At 37.5% G+C, this 14,930-nt stretch overlaps 1 protein-coding gene across 1 annotated transcript; it reads right to left on the bottom strand.

Moving 5' to 3' along the window:
* Positions 1–4,010: 4,010 nt before the first annotated feature.
* Positions 4,011–4,808, bottom strand: LOC100923816 (olfactory receptor 10Q1-like). The gene has a single exon (XM_003774308.2). It carries the CDS (start codon positions 4,806–4,808, stop codon positions 4,011–4,013), a length of 798 nt encoding a protein of 265 aa, XP_003774356.2.
* Positions 4,809–14,930: the final 10,122 nt, after the last annotated feature.

Raw genomic sequence — 14,930 nt, 5'->3', positions numbered from 1 at the left:
AGAATAGAATGCAGAAGTACTCTTACCTCCTTCTGTTTCAATATTCTTTCCCTCTTAAGGTGGTCTAGAATTGTTCAGTTTCTTGGCCACACCATTCATCATTCAGTTTTTGGTTCACTATTCTTTCTATCTAGAACATTGTCCCAGAAAAGATAACTCCCTCATCCTGACTTTGTGCCAGGTGAATTTTTTTCTCTAAAACTTCAAACCTTAAAGGAGAGGATCTATCCAAAGTGGAGGAGAGATCATCAAAAACTTCATGCCTTAGCTTCCTCCTCTGTGAAATGGAGACATTGAACCAGATAATCTTTAAGCTTTCTTCCAGTTCTAGATCCTAGAATCCTGTGGTTTTATTATCTATTTCATCAGGGAAAGGAAATTAGCATTTAGATGAAGTACTTTCCATACACCAGAATTTTACCAATATTACCTCATTTGATATTTACAACTCTGGGAAGTAGATGTTATTTTTATTTCCATTAGAGACACCTGGGGCAAAAGAATATGAGTTAAAGCTCAGTCCACTGTGTCATTCACCTGCTTTTACTTAATGCTGAAAAATACACCATCATAGGTCCTGCAAGTTTTCTGTGCCAACTGTTAGACAAGCAATATCAGTCAATATTACTAGTAATCATCAACTCATTCTCAGTTCTTAGAATGATTTTTTTTCCTGAGTTCTACAAACAAGAACAGAACTTCATTGATATCTGAGTATCTGGAAGCAACCAAAGTTCAAGTCTTTTACTTTGTATACATTGGGAAAGAATATGAGGATCTGATTCCCTTCTGGAGCTAGGGAAGCTTCAGTATTGCTTCTGCTTTAAAACCAAATGGAAAAAGTTCTAGACTTGGAACTAAGAGGCAAATGAGTGAACTCTAGCTCCAATAGTTAGTAGCTGTGATCTTGAGTAAATCAATTTAATCTCTCTGAGTTTTAGTTTCTCGTTTATAACCTAACAACTAGCCCATGTGTTAGGCACTGAGGGTATCAGTAAAAAGGGGCACAATTTCTACGCTCATTAAATTTATTATTTACTGGGGAGACATAATATGTTCTCAAGCAAATATGACCCACATAGGGGAAGGAGAGGGGAATACACATTTACACAGTTCCTACTATGCTCAGGCTCTGTAATGAGTTCTTTCAAAGATCAATATCTCTTGACCATGGCTCTGGACTATGTGTTTTAGGAAAAAATGAAGGCTAGAAAAATTTCAATCTGAGGAAATCAAGGAAGGATCCAGGCAAGAAGACGGCAGTTTATTTGAAGAAAGGCAATAGCAAGAGGGAGAGAGTCTTTTCCAGATATAGCAGATGGACTTAAAGGCAGGATAACAAAACAGATGATTAGAATTAGAGCAAACTCTGCAATGAGGATACTACTAATGTTGCTGCTTCTGTTCTTCCTTCCTTCCTTCCTTCCTTCCTTCCTTCCTTCCTTCCTTCCTTCCTTCCTTCCTTCCTTCCTTCCTTCCTTCCTTCCTTCCTTCCTTCCTTCCTTCCTTCCTTCCTTCCTTCCTTCCTTTTCATCCTCCACCTACTCCTTTTACTATTACTATTACTACTACTACTATTACTGCTGCTGCTGTTGCTATTGTTGCTGCTGCTATTACAACTGCTGCTGCTACTGCTGCTACTACTATTACCACTATTGCTGCTCCTGGTACTAGTACTACTACTGTCACCACCATTACTACTACTGTTGTTGATGCTGCTATTACTACTGCTGCTACTACTATTACTAATGCTGCTGCTTCTGCTTCTGCTTCTACTATTACTATTACTGCTGCTGCTGTTTCTATTATTGCTTCTATTACAGCTACTACTGCTGCTATTACTACTACTACTGCTGCTATTGCTACTACTACTACTACTTGTTGGAATCCTTACGAAGTGTTGTCATTAGAGTTGATAGGGACAATAATTATCTAATTTAATATGGCTCAGAATGATTGATCTGATCTTAGAAGGAGATATTATGGGCCAGAAGAAACAAGGTACTAAGTAGAACTGATAGACAATAATGCTTGTGTTCACACCTTTAGAGAGCTCATAAGTATTTAAGTACTCATTGGAGTTCACACATTTGGGAGATTTCAGGGTTTAGTATGAGATATCCAAATTCACACCTCCCTTAATCCCTGCCTCCAGAAGGAGGAGTTAACCTTTGGGAGATCATATATAAAGAGGTTCTTAGTTTTGGGAAGTTACTTCGGAACATTGTCAGGGGTTGGAGAGGAGCACTCTGAGAGACTGAATGCCAGGAGCACTCTGGGAGATACGGAAGCCCACAAGCCCTCTCTCAGAGGCAAGAGAGATTCATTATAACTTTCACCTTGGTGCTGGCTCTAGGCTGAAGAAAGCAGAGGCAGAAGCAAGGGACAATCTGCAAGAGCTCTTGGAACCAAGCAGAGAGATAGGCCTCTAAGAAAGCTACCCAGGCCCAAGGAAGGAGAAAATAAACATTTGCATTTTATCACCTGGCTGCATTTGGAGTAATTATTACTTTTAACCAAAATGAAGCCTGCCTCCAGAAAACCTCCCCAAGAAACCTGCTCCCAGAGAGAATCTTTATATTTTAAAGAGGAAAACACCACAACTACTATTACTACCACCACCACCACCACCACCACCACCATCACCACTATTACTTTTACAATCTACACTTACTTCCAACCTACAGGAAAGGGGCTTCCTTATGAGACAAGCTCAGTGGATACAGTAATTTTAGAGAGGAAGAAATGAGACTTAGAAGAAACGTGCTAAAGGTCACAAAATTACTAAGGGCTATCATCAGTTTTCAAATCCAAGTCTCTCCTTACAGCAAAGATAGGGCTCCTTGTTTCTTTCTAAAAGGTATAACTCTTTTTCTCTTTACATAAGAAACTGTTTTTAATGGGGGCAAGAGCACAGACAATTAGAATTCAGATTGTGAATCTGAACACAATCTGTGTGTTTATAGTATGAAAAAGATGTTGTTGTTCAGTCAGGTCCAACTCTTTGTGGCCCTGTTTAGGGTTTTCTTGACAAAGACACTGGAGTCATCTGCCTTTTCCTTCTACAGCTCATTTTTATAGAACTAAGCGAAACAATGTTAATTGAAGAATTCCACATTACAAAGCCAGTTAGGGCCACTCACAAATGTCTGAGGCCAGATTTGAATTCAAGTCTTCTCGAATCCAAGCCAAGTACCCACAAATGCTACTTTTTGTCCATGAATGATTGGAGCTGGAATGAAGATGAAGATAATGGCCCCTAGAATATAGACTCTACGATGAAGTCATGTCAGAAGAGAACCAAAATCAGAACACAAGGATTTCATGGGGAAAAGTGATGGATCACATGGGAATAAAAGAAGAAAAGAAGATACCTTGTACTTGTCTGTGGAAAAGGATGGGATGGGATATCAGAATCTGAGTAGACAGGATAGTCAAGGTCATCATCATGGTTCTCTAAGCCTCTGTTATGCTTTTTTTTTTTTTTTTTTTTGGTAGTATGAACAAGTAGTGGAAGTGTATTGATGTAGGGATTAGAGGAATTAGTCTCTTTCTTATGATTATGCTTCACAGGTGTAGAAAACAAAAATGAAAGGGAGACCAGGAAAGAAAAATGGTGAGAGAAATGTTTGTCCTTCATTCTCAAATAGAATGATGACATCAGGAATATACCCAATAGAACTCATGTACTTGGAAGTAGGTACATTATATTAACACCAGGTTGTGTAGATATTTGAGAGTAGATGCTAGAATCTCAGAAAATGGAAAAAACCTCAAAGAAGATTCTATAGACATCCATACCCGAGCAGATTTTCCATTTACAAGACCTCTAAAAAGTGATCATTTGAACTCCCTTTTTTTCATCATAGTAAATGATAGTCAGACACGTATTTCAGAATAGAAAGTGCAATTGTAGAAAACTGTAATGTGTGGGAAGGTGCATGTTGGAATTAGTTCTACTCCAAATCTTCATGGAGTTTTAGAGACTGCTGTGCAGCTCATGGATTTTTTTAGTGCATCTTTGAAATCCTTATTCCGTAGGGTATAAATGAGGGGTTGAGCAGAGGTGTCCCAAAGGTATAGACCAAGGCAAGCTCCAGGTCCTCATCTTCTGAGGTGCTGGACCTAGGACGCATATAGACCAGGGTGCCACAGCCATACTGCAGTAAAACCACACAGAGATGGGAGGAGCAGGTGGAAAACGCTTTCCGACGCCCCTCTGCAGAGCGAATTCGTAGAATGGTGTTGGCGATAAAGATATAGGAAATGGAGATGAGCACAAAGGGCACAGTCAGAACGAAGACACCCACAACAAACAGAACAGCTTGTTGTACTCGAGTGTCACTACAAGCCAGACGTAAGACAGGTGGGGCATCACAGAAGAAGTGGTTGATCTCCAGGCGGTGACCACAGAAGGGAAGGGTGAAGATCACTACTGTGAGCTGCAGTACTAGGAAAAGAGCCAAGCCCAGGGAAGTAAGCATGAGCTTGATACATCGCTTCTGGGTCATGATGAGGGTGTAGTGCAGGGGATGGCAGATGGCCACATAGCGGTCATATGCCATTGCGGCCAATAAGAAACAGTCGGTACCACCAAGGGTACAAAACACGAACATCTGAGCTGCACAGCCAGCCAAAGGGATGGGCCTTTGAGCCCCAAAGATGTTGGAAAGCATCAGTGGTATCACAGTAGTGGTATAACAGATCTCTATAAGGGACAGATTGCACAGGAAAAAGTACATGGGTGTACGGAGGGATGTGTGCGTACACACGGCCCAGATTATAGTGGTGTTACCACAGAGGGTCATTATGTAAAGAAGAAGCAACAAGAAGAAGAGGAGGGCCTGGATCCTGGGGGAGGTGATGAACACTCGGAACACAAACTCAGTAGTGCCAGACTGGTTTAGATGGAAAATACTGGGAGAAGACATTTCATCTGCCAAAGAGAAGTACAAAGTTAAACTGAATTACCAGTAACTGTTTAGATAAAATAAGAAACTGTTTTATTCTTAGAATAGTAGAATCATAGAAATATGGAGAATTGAGGACCTTTAAAAGATGACTTTTAGCAAATCTCTTTATCTCTATATCTTTTTGTATTTTTATCTACATAACATTGGGATTGAAATTTTAATGTCTAAGATCTCCTCTAGGATTAACATTCTATATTCTATGTTCTAGTTTCTTTTCCAATATCTATATTCTACATACTTTGTTGTAAAGCCAGTCACCTGGAGTTTCTTTAGCACCTATTATATACCAAGTCTTGTGCTAAATGCTGGGGATACAGAGAAACGCAAAAAAATTAGTTTTATTTTCAGTGAGCTCACAGTCTAATGTGCAAGCAACCATATATAAACAAGATATGTACATGATGAATTGGTGGTGGGTTCAGAAGGGAAACACAAAATTAAGGTGCATTAGAAAAGTATTCATGTAGATGGTTGGGCTGTAGTTGAGGTTTGAAGAAAGCCATGGAAGCTAGAGACAGAGGTGAGGAAGGAGGAAATTCCCGACATTTGGGAAGCCAGTGAAAATTCTTAGAGACAGTAGATAAGAGTACTGTCTGTATGAAGCATAAGGAGCCCAGTTACATCATCGGTCAGTAAGATGTATTATAGGAAAGGTAAGAAGAAAATAGGTTATAAAGCATTTTAAAATTCCAACAGAGGATTTTATATTTCATCTTGAGTTAAATAAGGAGCCCCAGGAGCTAATTGAATGAGTATGGAAAGGTTAGGATCAGACATGAATTTTAGAAAGATCATTTTGTCAGCTGAGTAGAGAATGAAATGAAGTGATAAAAGACTTGAGGCAGGGAGATCAAGCATTAGACTTTTGTAATAGTCCAGAGGTGGTAAGAACCTGACCCAAAATGTGGCAGTATGAGATGAGAAGAGAAAGGATGTACTATTAGTATTATCAATGATAGCCATGATAGCATTGGATAACTGGTGGAATATAAAATTTCCCTTGCAACTTTGCTATTCAATGTTTTAAAGTTATTTTTGGTCCTAATGTTCTTCATCTCATATTTGAAGAGCCTTTCTAGTTCTTAATCCTATGTTCAATATTCTAGATTTTCCTCCCACTTTGTGAGTCTAAAATGATACATTTTAAAGTCTCTTTTAGCTCTGATATGCTTTAAGTATAACACTATCCCATTATTTCATAATCATCAATGAAATATGTAAAATTCATAGAATTATGGATTTAAGATATTCAAGAACTCAGAAGCCATTGCATCTAACTATCAAATTTAACAGATGAAGAAGCTAGATTGAAAGAGGTTGTATGACTTACCTCAATTTACTCAGCTACTTTACTGAACCAAAATTTGAACTTAGTTCTTCACTCCAACTCTAGTATTCTATCTATGGAACCATTCATCACTGGTTCAGTGGCCCTAAAGAGTTTTTCCAAACACATGTTAATTCACACAACTCACCAATCTCAGAGACATTAATTGTGTCCAAGTTTTCTGGTCTGTAAACCTAACAAGTGTTTTTTTTTTTTCCCCTCAGTAGAATTTTATTTTTCCAAATCCAGGAAAAGATAGTTTTCAACATGCATTTCTGGAAGATTTTGTTAAACCTGACATGATATCCACTGTTCCTTGCTGATTCTCTATTTAATATTTTAAAACTATCAACCGTTTTGTTAAACCCTGCTTATCTTTCCTGGAGCTTATTATGTCTATCATTTAATGATGCTTATTGATATTTTTCTGTGAGCAATCTTCTTTATTTAACTTTGATGGAAAGAATAGGTGAATGATCTGTGTTCCAATTCTACTTCATCCCAGGTGATCCATTCAAACTGCTTCCATTCTCAGCCTTGACTTCCTTATTTATAAAATGAGGATAATGGTACTTATAGCTTGCAGGCTATTATAGATGCAGTTAAGGGTTTCAGTAGCTAGAGTGCTGGGCTTGGATATTATGTAGTACTGTGTTCAAATCTTGCCTCAGATGTTTAGTAGCTGAGTGATCTTGGGCCTATCACTTGACTAACCTCTTTATGTTCCTTTCCTCATATGCAAAAATAAGGATAATAATAATCTACTTCTTTTATAAAAGTATTGTAATAAGAATCAAATGAGATAACATATGTGAGTTTTGTAAACCTGAAGGAACTATACGATTGTGACGTATTATGGTTTTGAGTATTCCCTAAAATAGTAAGATCTTTGGGATGATCCTATAAGAGGCTTACATCATGCTAATATTTTCATGACTCACAATGCTCTATGAAATTTTCTGTGAGCTCCATAATTATTCAAATGGATTAGCTTGATAGTCATGCGTTCAAAACGAATGAAAACACGTCTTCCAGACTGCTAATTTTTACAGATAATGAAATAAAAATTCAGATGAATAATTCCCCTGCCCATGGTTTCCTGTCTAATATGTATTGGAACTCACATTGAACCCCACTTCTACTATCTCTTTGATCAGTAATATTTCCATTACAACAAATTTTTACTTACAGGATTTATAGGAGAGAACTCAATTGAATGAAAATCTTTTCTAGATATCACTCAAAGGTTTTCCCAAAAACGGAAATGCTACTTTTTCTTTAATTTACAACTTCTTTTGGGGGTCTCCATTATATTCTGGAGACAAAGAGTAAATTACCTCTTACCTGGCAAAAGCTGTTCTTCAGGACAGCAACAATTTTAGGACTAATAAAAAAGAAGAGCATATGATTAGAAAAGAATTTGGTGCTTTTCCATCTGCTGTGCATACTCCACAATTGAACTGTAAGAAGAGGAAGAGGAAGAGAAGAATGAAAGGAAAAACATATATATGAAAGGGTTTTCCCAGAAGCTCACTCTAATTGGACTTGACTAGAAAATTGGTGAAAATTTTTCAAGTTAAGAAAAACAGAGACAAGCTGAATGGTTCAGCAGAGCTTTTCAGCACCAGATTGTCTCAAGTGTATTAGTAAAGATCAAGGTTCATATCAGGGCTAAGTGGAAGAGAATATTTTTCTTCTGTCCCCATTTTGGAATTAAATTATATTCCAGAAAATTTCAGTAGTGGAAAATGATGGAGACATAAGTACATGACAATATAGCATAGTAGGCAAACCTCTGAATTGGGAGTCAGGAGACCTGAGTTCTAGTCTCAGCTCTTCCACGAACAATTTGTGAGACTCTGGGGAAATCACTTAATTGTTTTACTGGAATTGGGCTGCAGAGGTAACTTGGTTCAGAAAAGGCCCAAATGCAACAAATGCAGCAGATGCTAATTAAGCTCTAGATAATCAAAGATGAAATAAGATACTGATCTTGACCTCAGGAAGCATACCATCTCATACTGGTTAATACAGAGGGAGAATTACATATTTCCATATGGTTTTTAAATGAGTTTCTCATTTAGAATCCCTTTAAAATCTTCTGTTGGGTTTTGTTCAGCTTCTTTATGGTCTACTTCTCCAATTCTCCAATGTCTGAAACAACTAGATGGTACATTGGAGAGAGAATTGTTTCTGAAATTAGGAAGAACTGAGTTCAAACTAACTTTAGACCCCTACTGGCTGAATGTCTTGGACAAGTCATTTTAATTCAATTTCCTCATCTGTAAAATGATGACAACAACAGCATTTCCTTAACATGGTGTTGGGCATATAGTTAGAAATATATAAATGTTAGCCATTATTCTTGTGTAAGAAATTATAAACAGGAAAGTGCATTTCTGGCTATCAGTTTTCATTCTTGTAATATAAAGGGGACAAATTAGATGATCTCCCATATTTCTTTTAAAAGTCCAATATATTTTTTAAAAACAATGTCTTATTTTCCAAAATATGTGCAAAGATAGTTTTCAACATTTACCCTAGCAAAATTTGTGTTCCATGTTTTTCTCTCTCCCTTCCCACTTCCCTCCTCCCCTAAATAGAAAGTAATCCAATGTAGGTTAAACATATGCAATTCTTTTAAACGTTTTTCACATTTATCATGCTGCACACACACACACACACACACACACACACACACACACACACACACAAATCAGATCAAAAGGAGAAAAATGAGAAAGAAAAAACACAAGCAAAACATACTAACAAAAAAGTGAAAATACTGTTGTAATCCACTTTTAGTCCCCATAGTTCTCCCTCTGGATGCAGATGCTTTTCTCCATCACAATTCTATTGGAATCGGACTGAATCACTTCATTGTTGAAAAGAGCCAAATCTATCACAGTTCCATCACATAATCTTGTTGTTGCTGTGTACAATGTTCTCTTGGTTCTATTCACCTTATTGAGCATCAATTCATGTAAGACTTTCCCGGCTTTTCTGAAATCATCCCCCTAATCATTTCTCATAAAACAATAATAATCCATTACATTGGCATCTACTCAGTTTCCAATTCTTCTGGAAACAGTTTCTCCTAGGTTTAGTTAATCTCTTGCTTTTAATCTGCTTGGATTTCAGTCTATGGAGGTCTATGAGTTTCAAATGAGACATGGTGTCCTGGAAAAGGAAGGCCCTAGCTGATGGGTGGTCTCGCTCCCTCTTTCTCTTTGGTAGAACCTCATGTAATTTTAAAAGGGGACAGGCTGTGATCCCTTTTTCTTTTTTTTGAGAGAAGCTGCTTTGGAATGTAGTCAAAAGTACCAAATGGGCTTCCTAGATCAGAAAGCATGATGTCTCTCCAACTTCAAAAAACCAGCAAGGAAATTCTGGTCATCTCTGCTTATATTGTAGTCATTCCCGATTCAGCCATATTATTACTGTCCTCCTTGAGCTCTGTCTCTCAGTGGAATGGCTCCCTGGAGCATGGAGATTTTCTAGTAGCTCCCTCTAACTGGATCTGACTAAAGGTAGAAAAATGTTTAAATCAAGGGAGACAAAGGAAAAGTTAATGGGCATCCAAATCCTCTGGGGTTTGATAAGTGGAGATCAGGGCTGGTGCCTGGGGACAAGTAGGAAAAATCAGACCTCTCTTGTTCTCCCTAGATCAGGGACTTAGATCATGTATCTCTACAGTAAATCTTAGCAGTGGAAAATGGTAAAAATGAGATTAAAATAATTCCAAATTCATGAAAGTTCTGTACAGATTCCTGGACCGAGAATGAGGAAACCTGGTCTTGAGCCCCAGCTTTGCCATTAATGACCAATATGATTCTCTGCTATTTGGGAGGGACTGTGATGGAGTGGAAATAGAGTGTAGGTACCCTCTTTGGCCATTTTTCAATGTAACAAATGCTTTTTTTTTTTTTTTTAACACTGAGTAAGTAAAGATGAGCAAGTCACAAATCCTACCCTTTACATCAGTTTATGTTTCAGTAATTTCAGATGTTCAAGACTTAATATGATGTGTGTAGTAATAATGAAGCCTAGATTATACTAGTCAATACATAGAGATATCTGTGGTACACATACTTATAATGTGTGTTACAAATGCACATTATATAATGTGTATATATATATAATATATATATATATACACACACAAATGCAAATGTGTGTTAATAGCTAACCTTTTTTAAATGATGCTTTAGATTTTAGAAATATTAATTCATTTGATCTTTACAATGGCTCTGGGAAGTAGGTGCTATTATTATTCTCATTTTCCAATGAAGAACCTGGGATATAGAGAAGTTAAATTCTTTGTCCAGCATCGTACATCTAGTAAGCGTGGGCTTTGTCCTCAAGTTTTCAGTATTCCATCCACCTAGCTGCTTTGGCTGAACTTGGATTCAGGAAGACAAGTTCAAAGCTGCCTTTCAGATCCTTACTAGGTGTGTGATCCTGGAAAAATAACTAACTTGACTGCTTCAGGTTCCAAATCTGTAAAATGGGAATATGATAAAACTGATCTTTATGCCAAGGATTTTTGTGGGGAGAAAATGGAATTATATTTGTGAGGGCCTTTGTAATTTGTAAAGCTTTTTGTATTTGAAAATAAAAAACTAAAAATGAAAAACAAAACATAAAATATATTTTGAATTAGTTGATATTTAACAAAGTAGTTCTAATTCTAGCTCTAAAGATGCTATGATCTCAAGATAAACCCAATCCTCATTCTATGACTCAATTAGTCAAGAAAACTTTATTAAGCACCTAGTGTACATTAATCTATATCACTATCATTGTCCTAACTGGAAAAGTAACAGATCTTTTTTCAATGAGATCTCACTTATACCATTATTTGGGTGAAGGGGCAAAAAAGATAGAGGAAATAAATATTTATCGAGCATCTAAAGTGAAAACAAAGGCATTATGTGAAGTGATAATATGAAACAGAAACATCATATAAATTTGAAATGTTTCACCACACTGAACAACCATGACATAGACATCCATCACAGGTAACAAAGATTTGCCTGTTATTACATGAAATAACTTACAAACTTAACCAAATATGACTTAGCAAGACAAAGTCATACTGATTAAGCAACTTGCTTTTGGGCAGAAATGACTAAAAATATCAGAGAATAGGAGAAGGGGAGGAATGGGGGAATAGGCAGAATTTAGGGCATAAGAGGAGGAAAAAGGAAAGAGTTGGGTTGTCTAAAGCTATGTTAATCAAAACTGTATCAGAGGGGTTGACTGTATGCTAACAAGACATTCTGGGAAACTCACCTAATTATTATCCACAATAGTAAAAAAAATGGACTCATTATAGCAATTCCTGTGAATAATTCCTGGTTTAGCGCTTCTTTAATACCACTCTCCAGTTCCCAGTTCAGTAGTTTGTATGTTAGAACAGACATTGTGGTCCCTTTAGGAGAAAGGGGAAAAATAACCTGATTCCCCCTCCTCTCCTCAAAAATTATCTGACATGAAACATTCATTGATCTAGAGCCAGAAAGGATATCAGAAATAAGTCCTTCTGCATCAATCATCTCATTTTACAAGTAGGAAAACTGAGACTCCAGGAAGTCAAGACTTTTTCTTGTTCACACAGGTTTTAAGGGTCACAGAAGCAATTTGAACCCAGACTGCCCAATCTGAGAGCTCACATTCTTAACCACTATATTCTCGACTGTTATTTCCTTTGAGCAGAGTTGTATTCATCATAAAAGAAAATGACAAACTTTTCTACTTTGTTGAAATTCAGCTGTACCACTCTGAAAAGAGAATTGAGTTAGGAAGTTTACTACTAACTCTAGTCTAATTTAGGACTAACACTAGTACTAACTGATGAGCTCCTGATTCACTAGATGGGTTTGGAAGAGACAGCCAGAAGTACTGACAAAATTACTCCTTGAGGCAAGCAGTGAAGGGCACTGATGGGGATCAGCTCAATCTTATAGTCCCACCCTCCGTGAAGGTTTTAGGGAACCCCGCTGTCCAGTTAGAAATCCATGCTGCATCAAATCTGTGAGGTTAAGTTTCTCCTATAAATCTTCCTATGGTCCACACCATCTTTATTGAATCTCTTTTGGATTATAGCCCAACATAGCATTCTGCTTTGTAGTATCTTTATCTTCACCTTTCCCTTGTGTCTCATGGTGCCTTTCCTCTCATCTCCCCATCATGCCTCATGGTGTCTTTCTCTTCCTTATAGCTAAGTAACTTTTTTAAAATGCTAAATTTCTTTTGATATTTGACCTGCCAATCAGTGGAGTATTCCCATTTCATGTCATTCTTTTAAAGGATTCCTCCAAACCCCTTTCCTATTAACCCTATTGCTCTCCCATCTCTATCTTATATTTATGACTCCTGGTGATGTGGTTTGAGGACCAAAGTGATAGAACTGATGTAGATACCAGACAATGGTAGGCACCAAAAGTTGGGGTTCAGTCATGTGAAGAATTCACAGTGACCATTCTTTTTAGTAAAATGTAGAATAATTTAGGGAAGATGTTACAGTCAAAATGAAGGGATATAATAGTCGTGGGTAATGGTAAATATGAAATAGAGTTGGGAGAGCATGTGAAAGACAAGTCCTCATTGGAAATTACAATTACTACTAGAAAGAGAGCACCCCATGAAGAGGAGAATCAGGATTGAGAAGCATAATGGAATGAGGATAGAGCACTTGGCATGGTGGGGGGAAATAAACTCTTTCATTTCTCTTGGGCCACAACATTATTCAGGGCCTTATAACTGGTGTCTATTTTATCACTTCATTTTGTCTATAACCTCTTCTAAACCAACCTATCAAAGATATCAAAAGATATCATTCAATACTTATCAAAGGTGTCAAAGAGAATGGCCATTGTGAATTCATCAAAGGGCCAAACCCAACATCTGGTGCCTAAACATAAATCTTAACACCCCAAATACATCACTATGTGACCTTAGGTAATTTATATTTCTTCTCTTAAACTGTTCCTTGCCTATAAAATGAAGAATAGGAAGCAGATGATTTGTAAGACTTTTCTAAATCTCTCTGATTTCATGACCTGCATTTCTTCTGTTCTTCCTAAAAATCGACAAATAATTTTAAGGGAAAAAACAGAGCCAGGCACATAAGCAGGTTCATGAATATTGTTTGACCCAAACTGAACAGAACCCTAGGTGTGTCAAAGATGCCCTAGTGACTTAATGTGATGAAAATTCTCTAAGATCATGTAATTTTTTTATTGTTTATAGTAGAAAAATCCTTTGGGGCTTATTGAAAGATAACAGATAGCCAACCTGAATGTTGCACTTTGCAGGTTAAATGTTAGAAAGCTTGGAGTTCTCTAGAGTACTGGATAGCTCTTCTATGGAGGGTTTAGAGCAGCACAAGAACCAGAATATTAGAATAGGTGGCAATCTATACCTGTACCAGAGTAGTCCTCCAGCCAAGAGGTCAAGGACCCATTAAACTATCAAAGGGACTTTTGAAGGACCCTAAAATCTGGTTTTCATGAGCTCCTTGTTTCTGTGAATTAATGAACACATCCTGCAGGGTACAAGCCTTGAAAAAAGCAGTTTCATCTAGCCAGCACAAAGGCTGGGCCCAAGATAGCTACATTCAAAAACATTAGCTGGGACTGTGGACGCTGGAACTATGGGGATTAATTAAGGATTTTATAGGCAGGATTTGGAGATACTTTGCTCTTATTCTGCCTGCTGTATGAGAAAAGGAATGATTAGAGTCAAGTCAGGTCCCTAGCTTGGTGCTTTCTTAAAGCACTGACCTGGGCTAAACAAAGAGCTCTTGATTAATTGAACATTCAATTTAATGAATATTCTCTATTTATCCAGAAACTAAAGAATATAGAGAAATGGATGATGTACACTATGCCTTCAAGGAATTGGAGGTTAGAGCAGAGAAGCAAAGCTGGAAGGGATGACAGGAGTGTAGGTTTAGAATTGGAAGCAAGTTTCCCCATCATCTAGTTCACTTCCCTGATTTTACAGATGAGGAAATTAAGGTCTAAAGAGACTGATAAAAAGGGACTGGCAGAGCTGGGACTTGAATCTTGGTCTTGATTCCAAATTGAGTACATTTTATACCTAATTCTTTTTCACAGTACTTTAGAGATTGAATCCAATCCCTTACTTTTACAAATGGGAGAAAGTTCAGTTGTAGATAAGAACAATGGTTTATTCCAGATCCTATAGTAAATGAGCAGCATTCCAGGATTAGAAGAGAAGGATCCTGGCTCCCTGTCAGGAATCTCTAAGTCACTCACTTGGTATCTCTTCTATTATTGCATACCTGATGATGATGTTGATTTTCTTCCCTTAACAGGAAGAAACCCATCTTGTGATAATCAGATATCACCAATTCCCAGACTATTCTGTTTGTATGGAGTGATTGTGAGAATGGCACTTTTTATCAGCCTCAATTAGCTATCTCCCAGCCTCTGCATCTTTGAACAACCTTTGAGATACTGATTAGCATAATTTTAGCTAGGTTTGCAGCCTGGTCTGCCAGGTGCATTCCATCTGGCTCCTTGATCACTCCCTCTGAGTTCCCACCTTTACTTTCCTGGTTTCCTTGAAAATTCCCCAAGACTATTTCCCTATAAAAGATC

This window comes from Sarcophilus harrisii, chromosome 6, assembly GCF_902635505.1.
Source record: "Sarcophilus harrisii chromosome 6, mSarHar1.11, whole genome shotgun sequence".
Taxonomy (NCBI): Eukaryota; Metazoa; Chordata; class Mammalia; order Dasyuromorphia; family Dasyuridae; genus Sarcophilus; species Sarcophilus harrisii.
Note: the sequence above shows the minus strand (reverse complement) of the source record. Positions and strands in the feature narration are given on the sequence as shown.